Source organism: Aquarana catesbeiana, unplaced genomic scaffold (assembly GCF_042186555.1).
Source record: "Aquarana catesbeiana isolate 2022-GZ unplaced genomic scaffold, ASM4218655v1 unanchor231, whole genome shotgun sequence".
Classification (NCBI taxonomy): Eukaryota; Metazoa; Chordata; class Amphibia; order Anura; family Ranidae; genus Aquarana; species Aquarana catesbeiana.
In genome coordinates, this window is record NW_027362659.1 from 1 (window position 1) to 13,629 (window position 13,629).

A 13,629-nucleotide genomic window follows, 5' to 3' on the forward strand; every position below is an offset into this window, starting at 1 on the left:
CCTGTTTATATGTCTGCCCCCTTCATACCTGTATATATATCTGACCCCTCATACACCTGTCAGTGTTTGTATGTATGTATGTGTGTATATATATATATATATATATATCAGCCCCCCCACACACACATTCTCTCTCTCTCTCTCTCTCTCTCTCTCTCTCTCTCTCTCTCTCTCTCTCTCTCTCCTCTCTCCTCTCTCTCTCCTCTCTCTCTCTCTCTCTCTCTCTCTCTCTCTCTCCTCTCTCTCTCTCTCTCTCTCTCCCTCCCTCTCTCTCTCTATATATATATATATATATATATATATATATATATATATATATATATATATATATATATATCTCTATCTATAGATATATCTATAGATAGAGATATAGATAGATATATATATCTATACATATATCTATATATATATATATATCAGCCCTCCACCCCCCCTTCCTTTCCTTCACAGCCCCTACTTGTAAAGAAGATCTTCCTACCTGGTCCCAGCTCATTTCACAAAGCTGACATGTTGCTGGCACAGAGAAGCAGAGTACACGAGGGGTGCACATGCACATAGTAGCCAGAGGTGGCAGTAAAGAGCTCAATGTCTGAGCTCAATGCCACAGAGAACAGAATCAGCAGAGATTGTTTCTGTAATGCACAGCATGGCGCCCCTTACTGTTGTAAATGCATTACCCCCCTGATGGCAGCTCTGCCATTCCACGAGCGGGTGCAATTTTGAAGCATGACATGTTAGATATCAATTTACTCAGCGTAACATTATCATTCACAATATTTAAAAAATGGACTAACTTTACTGTTGTCTTATTTTTTAATTCAAATTTTATTTTTTCTAAAAAAAATTGTGCTTGTAAGACCGCTACAGAAAGTTAGAGTCCAAACTCAAGGTGAATTTACAATGGTCTGCATCTAGAGATGTGGCACAATAGGGAAGTAATCACTGATATATATCTTTTGAATTGGACAGATATACATCCACCACAATGGTGAATTGCAGCAGAACCCCTGGTTAAGAAACACTGTTCAAATCAATAATCACATCCACACAAGCAGGGCCATTGTTAGGCAAAGCTTAGCCCAATCAGGGCACAGGCCATTGTTAGGCAAAGCTTAGCCCAATCAGGGCACAGGCCATTGTTAGGCAAAGCTTAGCCCAATCAGGGCACAGGCCATTGTTAGGCAAAGCTTAGCCCAATCAGGGCACAGGCCATTGTTAGGCAAAGCTTGGCCCAATCAGGGGCACAGTATAAGCTGGTTGTTAAGGAATGGGGCCCGGGAAGGCGGCCATGGTGTCCTTAATAACCTGTGAGTCATAAGCTGTCAATGGGTTTCCCCGCTGACAGCTGAATAAAAAAAAGTACAGATAGAAAAAATAAAGAAAAAAACTGCATTATATGAAATTGATTGGCCTTAAAAGGGGCATGGGGTCTGGGTACTGCCCTAGGGGATATGTATCAATAAAAATTATTCCTTTAACCACTTCAATACCAGGCACTTAGACACCTTCCCGCCCAGCCAATTTTCGGCTTTCAGCGCTGTCGCAATTTGAATGACAATTGCGCGGTCATGTTACACTGTACCCAAACAAATGTTTTATTATTTTGTTCCCACAAATAAAGCTTTCTTTTGGTGGTATTTGATCACCTCTGCGGTTTTATTTTTTGCACAACAAATAAAAAAAGACCAAACATTTCGAAAAAAAAAACAAGTTTTTCTTTGTTTCTATTAAAATTTTTTGTAAATAAGTACGTTTTCTCCTTCAATGACGGGCACTGATACGGCGGCCCCGATGAGGTGGCACCAATGAGGTGGCACTGATGATGGGCACTGATAGGCGGCACTGATGGGCACTGATAGGTGGCACTGATGGGCACTGATAGGTGGCACTGGTATGCGGCACTGATGGGCATTCATAGGCGGCACTGATGGGCACTCGTAGGTGGCATTTATTGGTACATATGGGTGGCACTGATGGGTACTTATGGGTGGCACTGATGGGCACTGATGGGTGGGCACAGATGGGCACTGACAGGTGGCACTCATAAAACATATTGGGGGCATTGCTGGAACATAATGGTGCCAATCAGTGCCCATTTGTGGGCACTGATTGGCACAGATTGGGCACATTGGGCACATGTGGATGGCCATGGGGTACATACCTGGCCATCCACATGTTGCCCCTTCCCTGGTGGTCCTAGCGGAGATCCCTGGTGGTCCAGTGTGGTGATCTGAGGGGGGGCTGTGCTGATAAACAATCAGTGCTGACCCCCTCTGTCAGGAGAACCGCTGATCGGCTCTCCTCTACTCGCGTCTGTCAGACGCGAGTGAGGAAAAGCCGATCAACGGCTCTTACCATTGACAGCGTGATCAGCCGTGATTGGACACGGCTGATCACGTGGGAAAGAGCCTCCGCCGGAGGCTCTTTACCAAGATCGGTGTAGCGGTGTGTCAGGCTGACACACCGCTCCACCGATCGCCGCGATGCGCGCCCCCGGGGGCGCGCGGCGGCATGTTATCCTGCTGGACGTCATATGACGCCCAGTCAGGATAACGGAACCACTTCCCGGACGTCAATCCGCTATAGGGCAGGCGGGAAGTGGTTAACCACTTCAATACCAGGCACTTTTGTCCCCTCCTGCCCAAGCCAATTTTTAGCTTTCAGCACTGTCACACTTTGAATGACAATTGCGTGGTCATGCTACACTGTACCCAAACAAATGTTTTATCATTTTGTTCCCACAAATAGAGCTTTCTTTTGGTGGTATTTGATCACTGCTGGCATTTTTTATTTTTTTGCGCAACAAATAAAAAAAGAACAAAATGTTGGAAAAAAAATAGTTTTTCTTTGTTTCCGTTATAAAATTTTGTATATAAATAAGTTTTCTTCTTCACTGACGGGCACTGATGAGACTGCAATAATGGGCACTGATAAGGTGGCACCAATGAGTTGGCACTGATGATGGGCACTGATAGGTGGCACTGATAGGCGGCACTGATGGGCACTGATAGGTGGCACTGGTATACAGCAACGATGGGCACTGATAGGCAGCACTGATGGGTACTTATGGGTGGGCACTGATAGGTGGGAACGGATGGGCACTGATGGACACTTATGAATGGCACTGCTGGGCATCATTGATGAGGAGACACCTAGCAGGCACTGACTAACTGGCACTGACTGGAAAGATGTGTGGGCACTGATTGGCATTGTTTGGGCACTTACTGGCATCCCTGGCGGTCTAGGGTGGCATCCCTGGTCATCCATCTATTGTGGGCAGTCCTGGTGGTGTCCCTGGTGGTCCAGTGTGGGCATTCGCGGGGGGAGGGCTCCACTGATAAACAATCAGCACAGACCCCCCTGTCAGGAGAGCCGCTGATCGGCTCTCCTCTACTCGCGTCTGTCAGATGTGAGTGGGGAAAAGCTGATTAACTGCTTTTCCTGTTTACATCATGATCAGCCGTGATTGGACACTGCTGATCACGTGGTAAAGAGCCTCCGTCAGAGGCTCTTTACCGAGATCAGTGTAGCGGTGTGTCAGACTGACACACCACACCACCGATCGCCGTGATGCGCGCCCCCACGGGCGCACGGTGGCTGTTATCCTGCTGGATGTTATATGATGCCCAGTCAGGATAACTGAACCACCGCCTGGCCGTCATTCTGCTATAGGCCGGGTGGGAAGTGGTTAAATATCGTGCCTGGGGTCCCCTTAGTGTGCCTGTAAAGTGGCGCATTTGTATTATATACAGAATATGCTACAGCAAAACTGACATTTCTAAAGAAAAAAAATCCCATTTAAAATCACTTGCGGCTATTAAAAAAATAAAGAAAAAGACGGTATGCCCCACGCTCTGCATCCTCCCACCCCAAAGCACCGTGTCCCATGTTACCAGACCCTTATGCGAGCATGCAGCTTGGCAGGTCAGGATGGGGGGGAACGAGCGCCCCTCCCTCCTGAACAATATCAGGTTACATGCCCTCAACATGGAGGGGTGGGTGCTTTAGGGCAGGGGGGCACTGTGCCCTCCCACCCCAAAGCATCTTGTCCCCATGTTGATGGGTACAAGGGCCTCTACCCAACAACCCTGGGCTGTGGTTGCTGGGGCCTGCGGGCAGGGGGCTTATCGGAATCTGGAAGCCCCATTTAACAAAGGGGGCCTCCAGTTCCCGACCCCACCCATGTGAATGGGTATCGGATACATCACACCCCTACCCACTCACCAAAAAAGTGTCTAAGTAAAATCCACTAGAGACCGTTTTTGACAAATCTATTAATAAATAAAAAAGTGTTCTGCGATGCAATCCACTGTCAATCACGCCGCCCGATGGCAGCCCGACCGTCACTGGTGGGCTCCGCCCTTGCCTATATAAGAGCTGTTAAAGGGAAGAGAGCACATACGGAGGGTAGCTTCTAATGGGGTGGAGCGTTTTCATTTTTTCCTATTTTCCTGGTCCATTGGGGGCCCCCTTCCAGATTCTGATAAGCCCCTTCACCCGCAGACCTCAACAGCCACAGCTCAGGGTTGTCGGGAAGAGCCCATTGTCCCCATCAACATGGGGACAAGGTGCTTTTGGGGTGGGGGGGCACAGAGCCCCCCTGCATTAAAGCACCCACTCCTCCATGTTGAGGGTATGTGGCCTGATATTGTTCAGGAGGTGGGGACTGGCACTCCCTCCCCCCCATTCTGACCTGCCAGGCTGCATGCTCGCATAAGGTTCAGGTATGCCTTTTGGGGGACCCCACATCAGTTTTTTTTTTTTGTGGTTCCCCTTAAAATCCATACCAGATCCAAATGGCCTCGTGTGGACTAGAGGGGATCCCACGCATTTTTTTTATTCATTCCTTTTTTAAATCTGTATTGCCGGGAGTCGGCAATACATTACAGCCATGAGCAAGTTTAAATTACTTTTTCCTTTAGAAATGTCATTATTGCTGCAGCATGTTCTAGCATTGCATAGATGCACCACTTTACAGGCAGACTAAGGGGACCCCCAGGCACTATATTTAATGGAGTATTTTATTTTTATTGTTCAACTTTAAGCATCATTAAAATCACTGCTCCTTTAAAAACGATTGTTTTAAAAACTTTTTCTTGCATTGATGCATGTCCCTGGGCAGTATCCAGGTCCCTATACACGTTTTATGGCAAATAACTTGCATATAAGCCTTTACAATTAGGACTTTTGATTTTCCATGTTCGTGTCCCATAGACTTTAATAGAGTTCGCATGTTCGGTAGGACTTTTTGCCTGTTCGAAATGTTCTTGTGTGAACCAAACCGGGAAGTGTTCGGCCCATCGCTACAGCTGGCTGTGCTGCTTTCTGTTTCACATCCGCCTGCCCGCTGTGCATGTGCAAGCCATGCTGCTCTATCTAACTGGCCCTGCAGTCTTCTTGGACGTGTGATGTGTCCCAGAAGGTTGGAGACAGGGAGGAAGGAGGAGAACTTTTGCTCAGATTGCATAGGTAATCTGAGTGGAAGTGGAAGCGAGTACCTGTCAAAACCAAGTATCTGCCCCCAAAACAAAATGACACATGCCAAATGTGGCAGAGGTGGAGGAGAACTTAAAGCGGAACGTCCGTTTTTTGGGTGAATTTGAAATAGATCAGTCAGTAAACCATTAAATAGAAAGAGTTAATCAGTAACATATAGATTTGGTGTAGGGAGGGGAGAGAAGAGTTGTACAGAATAGAGGAAGGCAACCAGACTGGGGGAGAGGATTGGGAAGCCCAGCTACATATAGTGGGAGAGGAGTGGGACATATAGCTACAGCTAGATATAGTGGGAGAGGAGTGAGAAGCCCATCTACATATAGTGGGAGAGGAGTGGGAAGCCCAGCTACATAGTGGTAAGGCCAGTTACATATAGTGGGAGGAGAGTGGGAAGCCTAGCTACATATAGTGGGAGAGGAGTGGGATGCCCAGCTACATATAATGGGAGAGGAGTGAGGCATATAATTACAGCTACATATAGTGGGAGAGGAGTGGGAAGCATAGCTATACATATAGTGGGAGAGGAGTGAGAAGCCCAGCTACATATAGGGGGAGAGGAGTGGGAAGCCCAGCTACCTATAGTGGGAGAGGAGTGGAAAGCCCAGTTACCTTTAGTGGGAGAGGAGTGGGAAGCTCAGCTACCCATAGTGGGAGAGGAGTGGGAAGCCCGGCTACCCATAGTGGGAGAAGAGTGGGAAGCCCGGCTACCCATAGTGGGAGAGGAGTGGGAAGCCCGGCTACCCATAGTGGGAGAAGAGTGGGAAGCCCGGCTACCCATAGTGGGAGAGGAGTGGGAAGCCCGGCTACCCATAGTGGGAGAGGAGTGGGAAGCCCGGCTACCCATAGTGGGAGAGGAGTGGGAAGCCCGGCTACCCATAGTGGGAGAGGAGTGGGAAGCCCGGCTACCCATAGTGGGAGAGGAGTGGGAAGCCCGGCTACCCATAGTGGGAGAGGAGTGGGAAGCCCGGCTACCCATAGTGGGAGAGGAGTGGGAAGCCCGGCTACCCATAGTGGGAGAGGAGTGGGAAGCCCGGCTACCCATAGTGGGAGAGGAGTGGGAAGCCCGGCTACCCATAGTGGGAGAGGAGTGGGAAGCCCGGCTACCCATAGTGGGAGAGGAGTGGGAAGCCCGGCTACCCATAGTGGGAGAGGAGTGGGAAGCCCGGCTACCCATAGTGGGAGAGGAGTGGGAAGCCCGGCTACCCATAGTGGGAGAGGAGTGGGAAGCCCGGCTACCCATAGTGGGAGAGGAGTGGGAAGCCCGGCTACCCATAGTGGGAGAGGCGTGGGAAGCCCGGCTACCCATAGTGGGAGAGGAGTGGGAAGCCCGGCTAAATATAGTACACTAAGCTGTGCTGGGAGAAGATAAAGGCATAACAGAATTCAGCTGGTCGGGGGAGTGATGAGACAACAGGGAAGATAATATAGGCTGGGCAGACAGCAGACCAGATAGATCAGACAGAACGAGGAGTACAGGAGTGAAAAACTGCAGGGAGCCACCAGGACACATTTAGAGATATCAGGGAGAAGGATCGGAGGTTGATTGTAGGAAAGGGGGATGGGGGCATATCTGAGAAGAAGAGTGAGTATGGCAAGAATCTGGAGGGAGGAAGTGAAGAAAAACAAGGTTACAATCAGAAGGGAACATGAACAAGTCACACTGATAGAGCAGAGAGGGAGAGCAGTTAACATGCAGAGCACTGAGCCGATAGAATGACAGTAATCAAACAGAATGTAGCTTAGCATCTGCAGATGGACATGTTGGTTTCCCGGGCCCCCCTCTGGAGCTAACAGGGCCAGTGCCCCGTACAGCAGGGCCGGTGGTACCCCCTTATCAGAGGCCCTGCACACAAGTACTATGATTACATGAAGTGTACATACTATAGGATATTTGGTTATAGCACAAGATGGCGGCATTGTTTTTACAAAAGAACAATTTCAGCTTTAGTCCAATCAGCGAGACCCATGATTACCAGCATGCCACGCCCACTGACCACTAAATCCATGGGTAAAATTTCCTGGTGGGTCAGTGAGCCTTACTAGTAACACATTAGTGGCTCTATTATATGACTTCTAGAAGGAGTTATAAATCTGACCACATTGTAATCATATCATTGGATGGAGATGCCTGTCCTTTGCTGAATCGGGCACATTGTGACCAATCCCTGGAGAATAAATATAGAGCTGATCATAGAGATGAGGGATTATGGGAGAGTGATATTTATCTTTGTATAACACAGAACTGTACAGTAATAATTAAGAAATCGACTGAACATGAGACAAGAAGAAGATCTCATAATATGACCACAAGATCCTCGAGAATCCCGAATCCCATCACCATCCCCCCACCTCCATCCCCGATCCCTACAAGACACAACACACAGAAGATTCTAAAAGTCACCAAGAAGATGATGGAGCTGCTGACAGGAGAGGTGAGCGGTGCTGGGAATTCTGAGACATTATCCAGTAACAGACAAGGGATGTGTCTGGATGGTGACTGTATCATTGTGTGTGTCAGGTTCCTATAAGGTGTCAGGATGTCACTATCTATTTCTCCATGGAGGAGTGGGAGTATTTAGAAGGACACAAGGATCTCTACAAGGACGTCATGATGGACAATCAGCCGCCCCTCACATCACCGGGTAAGAGGAGACTTTATTGTAAAGGAGAGAGCAGTACGGAGGCTCCACCTAGATCCCCCATCATCTGATAAATACATTGATAAACACATTGGGGTTGATTTACTAATGGCAACTCCACTTTGCACTACAAGTGCACTTGGAAGTGCAGTTGCTGTGGATCTGAGGGGAAGATCTGAAATGAGGAGAAGCTCTTCTGATTTCTATTATCCAATCATCTACAAGTAAAAAAATTGTTTTTTATTTTCCTTGCATGTCCCCCTTAGATCTACAGCAACTGCACTTCCAAGTGCACTTGTAGTGCAAAGTGGATTTGCCTTTAGTAAATAAATCTAATATAAACAATATATTCAGTCTCAGGAGATGGGAGGCAGCAGTGTGGGACCTCTGCATGTGTCTCATGTGAACAATTACTAATCCACTGATTGCTGACCCTTACATCATATAATTTATATTGTACATTACATACTCCTGACCCCTGCACTATATACTCTATATTGTACATTACATAATTCTGATACTATATAGTCCTCTCTGTATTTTGTATTTTTCTATCTTATACAATATACTGTACATTACATAGTCCCGACTTCTGCTCTCTCCCCTCTCCCCACTGCTTTATATAAACATAATATGTATTCTCTTTTGTTACACCCATTTTCTACCAGCTGGACATTTTATATCTGATTACCTGATTGGAGCACAGACTTTTACATGTTGATAATAATGTGATAATATTCTCAAACTATGGAACCTTAAACAGAAAGTGATAATGGGGAGGAGTCAATAACCCAATGATGATGGTCTTCAGGATCAGTCCAGTCTTCATCTTGGTGGTTCTCCCCCCATTCTCACTCTATGACCTCTGGTGTGGCTTAGCCCGCTGTTATTCATGACTAAATCATGGACTAAATAAGGAAGTGTAGGACTTCTTGTGTTGGGAAGATGACAATGAGTGATAGAGGGTGTGGGGACACTTATCCTATAATCCCCTCATCACTGACTCCTATAAAAGACAGTTGTTGTTTCCTCACTCTCTGACTAAGGTCCATGAATAAAGAAATGATCTGGTAGGAGATCAGAGGATCCATTTACTAATTACCTTGAGGGGGGAATTGTAAGATCCTCGGAGACCAAACTTCCTGATGTGGGTGGAGTCCTGGTTTAGGGGAACCAATCTGCTCATGTCTAGTAATAATCTTTTTATTTCTATTTTAGTAGATGGACGGGAGATGAGGAAAACCTCAGAGGATTGTCTCACTTTGTCTCCAGACTGTAAAGTAGAAGATGAGGACATCACACAGTATAGTCCAGGAGAAAACCCGACTACCTCAAATGTCCATCCAGCACCACACAGTGTAGATGGACCATCATATTCCTCTTATCCTGAGGAACCTCAGACTGTGGGGGACGGTGCCGCCCTTCCAACAGATAAGAGGTTTTCCTGTACTGATTGCGGGAAGTGTTTCCATTCTAAATCCAAATTTAATAGGCATAAAAGATCTCACACAGGAGATAAGCCACATTCCTGTCCGGAGTGTGGGAAGTGTTTCCGTTTTAAATCCCAACTTAAAGTGCATAAAATTTTTCACACGGGGGAGAAGCCATATTCCTGTCCGGAGTGCGGGAAGCGTTTTCTTTTTCAATCAAAACTTAATGACCATAAAATATCTCATACGGGAGAAAAACCGTATTCCTGTTCTGAGTGTGGAAAATCTTATTCACGGATTTCGCATCTTTACACACATCAAAGAGTGCACACAGGGGAGAAGCCGTATTTCTGTCCTGAGTGCGGGAAATGTTTTGTACAAAAAGCTGAACTTTTCATACATCAGAGGTCTCACACGGGGGAGAAGCCGTATCCCTGTTCTGAGTGCGGGAAATGTTTTTCACGGACCTCGCATTTATACACACATCAAAGATCTCACACAGGGGAGAAGCCGTATTCCTGTTCTGAGTGCGATAAATGTTTTTCAAATCAGTCCAATCTTGAAAAACATAAGAGGTTGCACACTGAGGAGAAGCCATATTTTTGCTCTGAGTGTGGGAAATGTTTTTCACAGAAGTTCAATCTTTACAGACATCAGAAGTCTCACACAGGGGAAAAGCCATATTCATGTCCTCTTTGTGGGAAATGTTTTTCAGAGAAGTCCAGTCTTTCCATGCATCAGAGATCTCACACGGGGGAGAAGCCATATTCCTGTCCTGAGTGCGGGAAATGTTTTTCAGTGCAGTCTAATTTTTACAGACATCAGAGGTCTCACACAGGGGAGAAGCCATATTCCTGTCCTGGTTGTGGGAAATGTTTTTCAATGAAGTCCACCCTTTCCAGACATCAGAGATCCCACACGGGGGAGAAGCCATATTCCTGTGCTGAGTGCAGGAAATGTTTTTCACAGAAGTCCTGTCTTTACAAACATCAGAGATTGCACACAGGGCCGAAGCCACTTTCCTGTCCTGAGTGAGGGAATTGTTCCTCACTGAAGTCCTGTTTTCCTATACATCAGGGATCACACACAACCCTTGAGGTGTATTAGTGCCTTGAGCGCAGGAAATGTCTTCTATATGAATGTTGCTGGACATCACAGCTCTCATGTGGGGAAGAAGCACACCCTGATATACACCTCAGATATACTCCATGGCTGATCTTCATCATGTAACAAATAGTTCATAAGAAAATCAGAGATCGCCAAAGACATGGATGAAGTGTTGTACCGTAGTGGCCATTGATAGCAGTAGACAAATAAAAATGGAGTCATTATCTCTCATTGGCTTAATACAGTTTGTGGTGTAAGCTTTCACAAACACTTAGAGGTCTATTTTAAAATATATTAAGCAGGATTCCGGCCAGCTAAAAAAAAAATTTAAAGTCAGCAGCTACAAACACTGTAACTGCTGACTTTAAATAAGTAGACTTACCTGTCCTGAGTGCCCGCGATGTCGGCCGCCCGAGGCCGAACCGTCCCCCATCTCTCGTGTCCCGGCACCGCCATCCTAGGTAAGGGAAACAGGCAGTGGAGCCTTGCGGCTTCACTGCCAGTTTCCTACTGCGCACGCGCGAGCGATCTGTGAATGGCCCCGTGGTGTTCTGGGAACACACACAGTTCCCAGAAGACAACGGGGCCGCTCACCGAGCAGAAGAACACGCCGCGGAATAGGAAGAGGCAGATTAGGAAGACTGCCTAGCAACAAGGGTTTAGGTAAGTATAATTTTTATTTTTTTTTCAAATGTTTTTTTTTTATTTTTTTAGGAATTTTGGTGGCATTTTTTTTTCCAGGGTGGCCCTCCGCTTTAGTCGAATGAATGTGACAAGTTTTTTTCATATGATCATTGGCTCCATCTAGTGTCCATAATGGTGTTGTGCACTAAATTTACTGATGGTGATGTTACATTACACTGAACACAGCAGACTGATCCCTTCTAGCTTACATTAACACTTTTACTGTCAGACCTGTTTTTGTATTTTTTTTCACACATGTCCTGAAGATTAGTTTATAACCCCTAAACATATATTTTCTTAAAGCAGAGTCCCTGGAGAATAAAAGGGTGGTAGTTCAAATTTCTTGTGTCACATGATATTAGCTCAGTGGTTTATCAAGTGTGAATTTCAGTAAGAAATACATTAAGTGTAATTTTAGAGCACAATTCCAATATTTTACCCAGTTTTTGGTAAAATATAAAAGATGAGGTTATGCCGAGTAAATAGATACCCAACATGTCCAGCCGTAAAATTGTGTGTGCTGATGAAATGATGACAAACTTTGGTACTCAATATTGGCCAATAGGTGACATTTTAAAAGCCTTTCCAGGCTCCATTCTTACTCCCTCAATCTCCTCACATATCACAAACTTACAGAGCGACATATCAGTGTGGATGTTACATAATTTACTCAAACTTAATCTTTCTAAAACTGAGCTTGTACTATTTCCTCCTCCCCGATCCCCTCCCCATGACTTTACCATCAATATCAGAGGCACAACTATTGGTTCCTCCACACACGCCAGGGTGCTGGGTGTAATCCTAGACTCTGACCTCTCCTTCAGCCCCCACATCCAATCACTGGCTACATCTTGCCGCCTTAACCTCCACAACATTTCCAGAATGATCCCATTACTGACTAACGACACCACAAAACTTCTTATTCACTCCTTGGTTATTTTCCTCCTTGACTACTGCAACTCTCTCCTCACTGGTTGATCTTTACACAGGCTATTCCCCCTTCAGTCTATTATGAATGCTGCTGCTAGACTAACACCCCCTACTAACCAATTCATGACTGCTGCTCCTCTCTGCCAATCCCTTCACTGGCTTCCCCTCCCCCACCGTATAAAATTAAAAATACTAATTGTGACAGACCTAGCCAGGACAGGGGCTTTTGGAGAGGACTGGGAGTAAGCCTCTTACCCATTATGGGCCCTGGCATTTAAGGGAACACTGCTCTTTGGAAAGTGTATGCCTGGGGTATCCGTGGAGTGGTCTTGTTAGTTACTTTGGATTCATGTCTCCCCAAGACACACTGATTCTGGGACTCTAAGCCCAGGGTCCATGTTAAGGGCCTAGGTGCCACATTTCCAGCAAGGATGGCTCCACACTATATGACTCATAGCAGATGTTGATGTCATCAGCAATCCACCTGTCTGGGGTTGCCTTCTATAATGTGTTTATTGCAAGTAGGTCTAGTGTGCCTCCTAAGGGTCTTTCACCCATTGTAATTTGTGCTAATTCATCTATTGTCTGTCTGCTAAGCAAACCATTGTGGGTTGTGTTTATACTTGTAATAATGTGTATTGTCCAGTACACTGTATTCAGTATTGTAGAAGTTGGCAAATCTGACCTGGAATGAAACCTATCAGTCATCCAGGTGGCTAATTAACGTAATGTTTATAGTATATGTCTGTCTGTTCTAATTATATTCCTGTGTGCAGTTTGTATTGTTAGGTAATATGATCAGGAGGGGGGTGTCCTCCTATGGTGTATATATTCTGTGTTAGTTTGTTCAAATAAATGTGTTCCAGCTTTGCAGCCAAATGAGTCCTGCCTAGTTCTTGGTTGCAATATGCGGCTATAATATCTGATATCTATCTTTAGACTATAGGAAGCGGTATATGACGGAAGCACTCAAGCAGAGAGGGAAGCGATTCTGTTACACTAAGCACAACATGCAAAGCCATCCACAGTATCACCCTCAGCTACATCACTAAACTCATCTGCAGATATCGCCCAAATCGTCCTCTCCGCTCCTCCCAACGCCTCCTGCTCTCTAGCAACCTTGTTACCTCCTCCCATACTCACCTCCAGGACTTAAAAGTGCTGCGCAAACTGTTGCATTATATAAATTCTGTATAATAATAATAATAATAATGCACAGCTTCTCCGGCCACAGCGGTCAGGAATGATAGCAATTAAACCTGGAAGTAACGTAATAAATATCACTTCCGGGGTCATTCTAGCTATGGGGATCAGCGAGCGGATGTTCACTGGTCTCTCTCTCT

General features: G+C 46.0%; 1 protein-coding gene across 2 annotated transcripts in view; it reads left to right on the forward strand.

The window, feature by feature from the left end:
* Positions 1 to 7,740: 7,740 nt before the first annotated feature.
* LOC141121784 (uncharacterized) overlaps positions 7,741 to 13,629 on the forward strand; it is a 139,082-nt gene continuing 133,193 nt past the window's right edge. Inside the window, exons 1-3 of one of the 2 annotated variants that reach the window (XM_073611504.1) lie at positions 7,741 to 7,928; positions 8,015 to 8,138; positions 9,354 to 13,427. In XM_073611504.1, coding sequence (XP_073467605.1) covers positions 7,797 to 7,928; positions 8,015 to 8,138; positions 9,354 to 10,600 — 1,503 coding nt within the window. In that variant the 5' untranslated portion in view covers positions 7,741 to 7,796 and the 3' untranslated portion in view covers positions 10,601 to 13,427. Of the gene's footprint in view, positions 7,929 to 8,014; positions 8,139 to 9,353; positions 13,428 to 13,629 lie in introns of those variants that run through there. The other variant, XM_073611503.1, reaches the window with a different exon arrangement.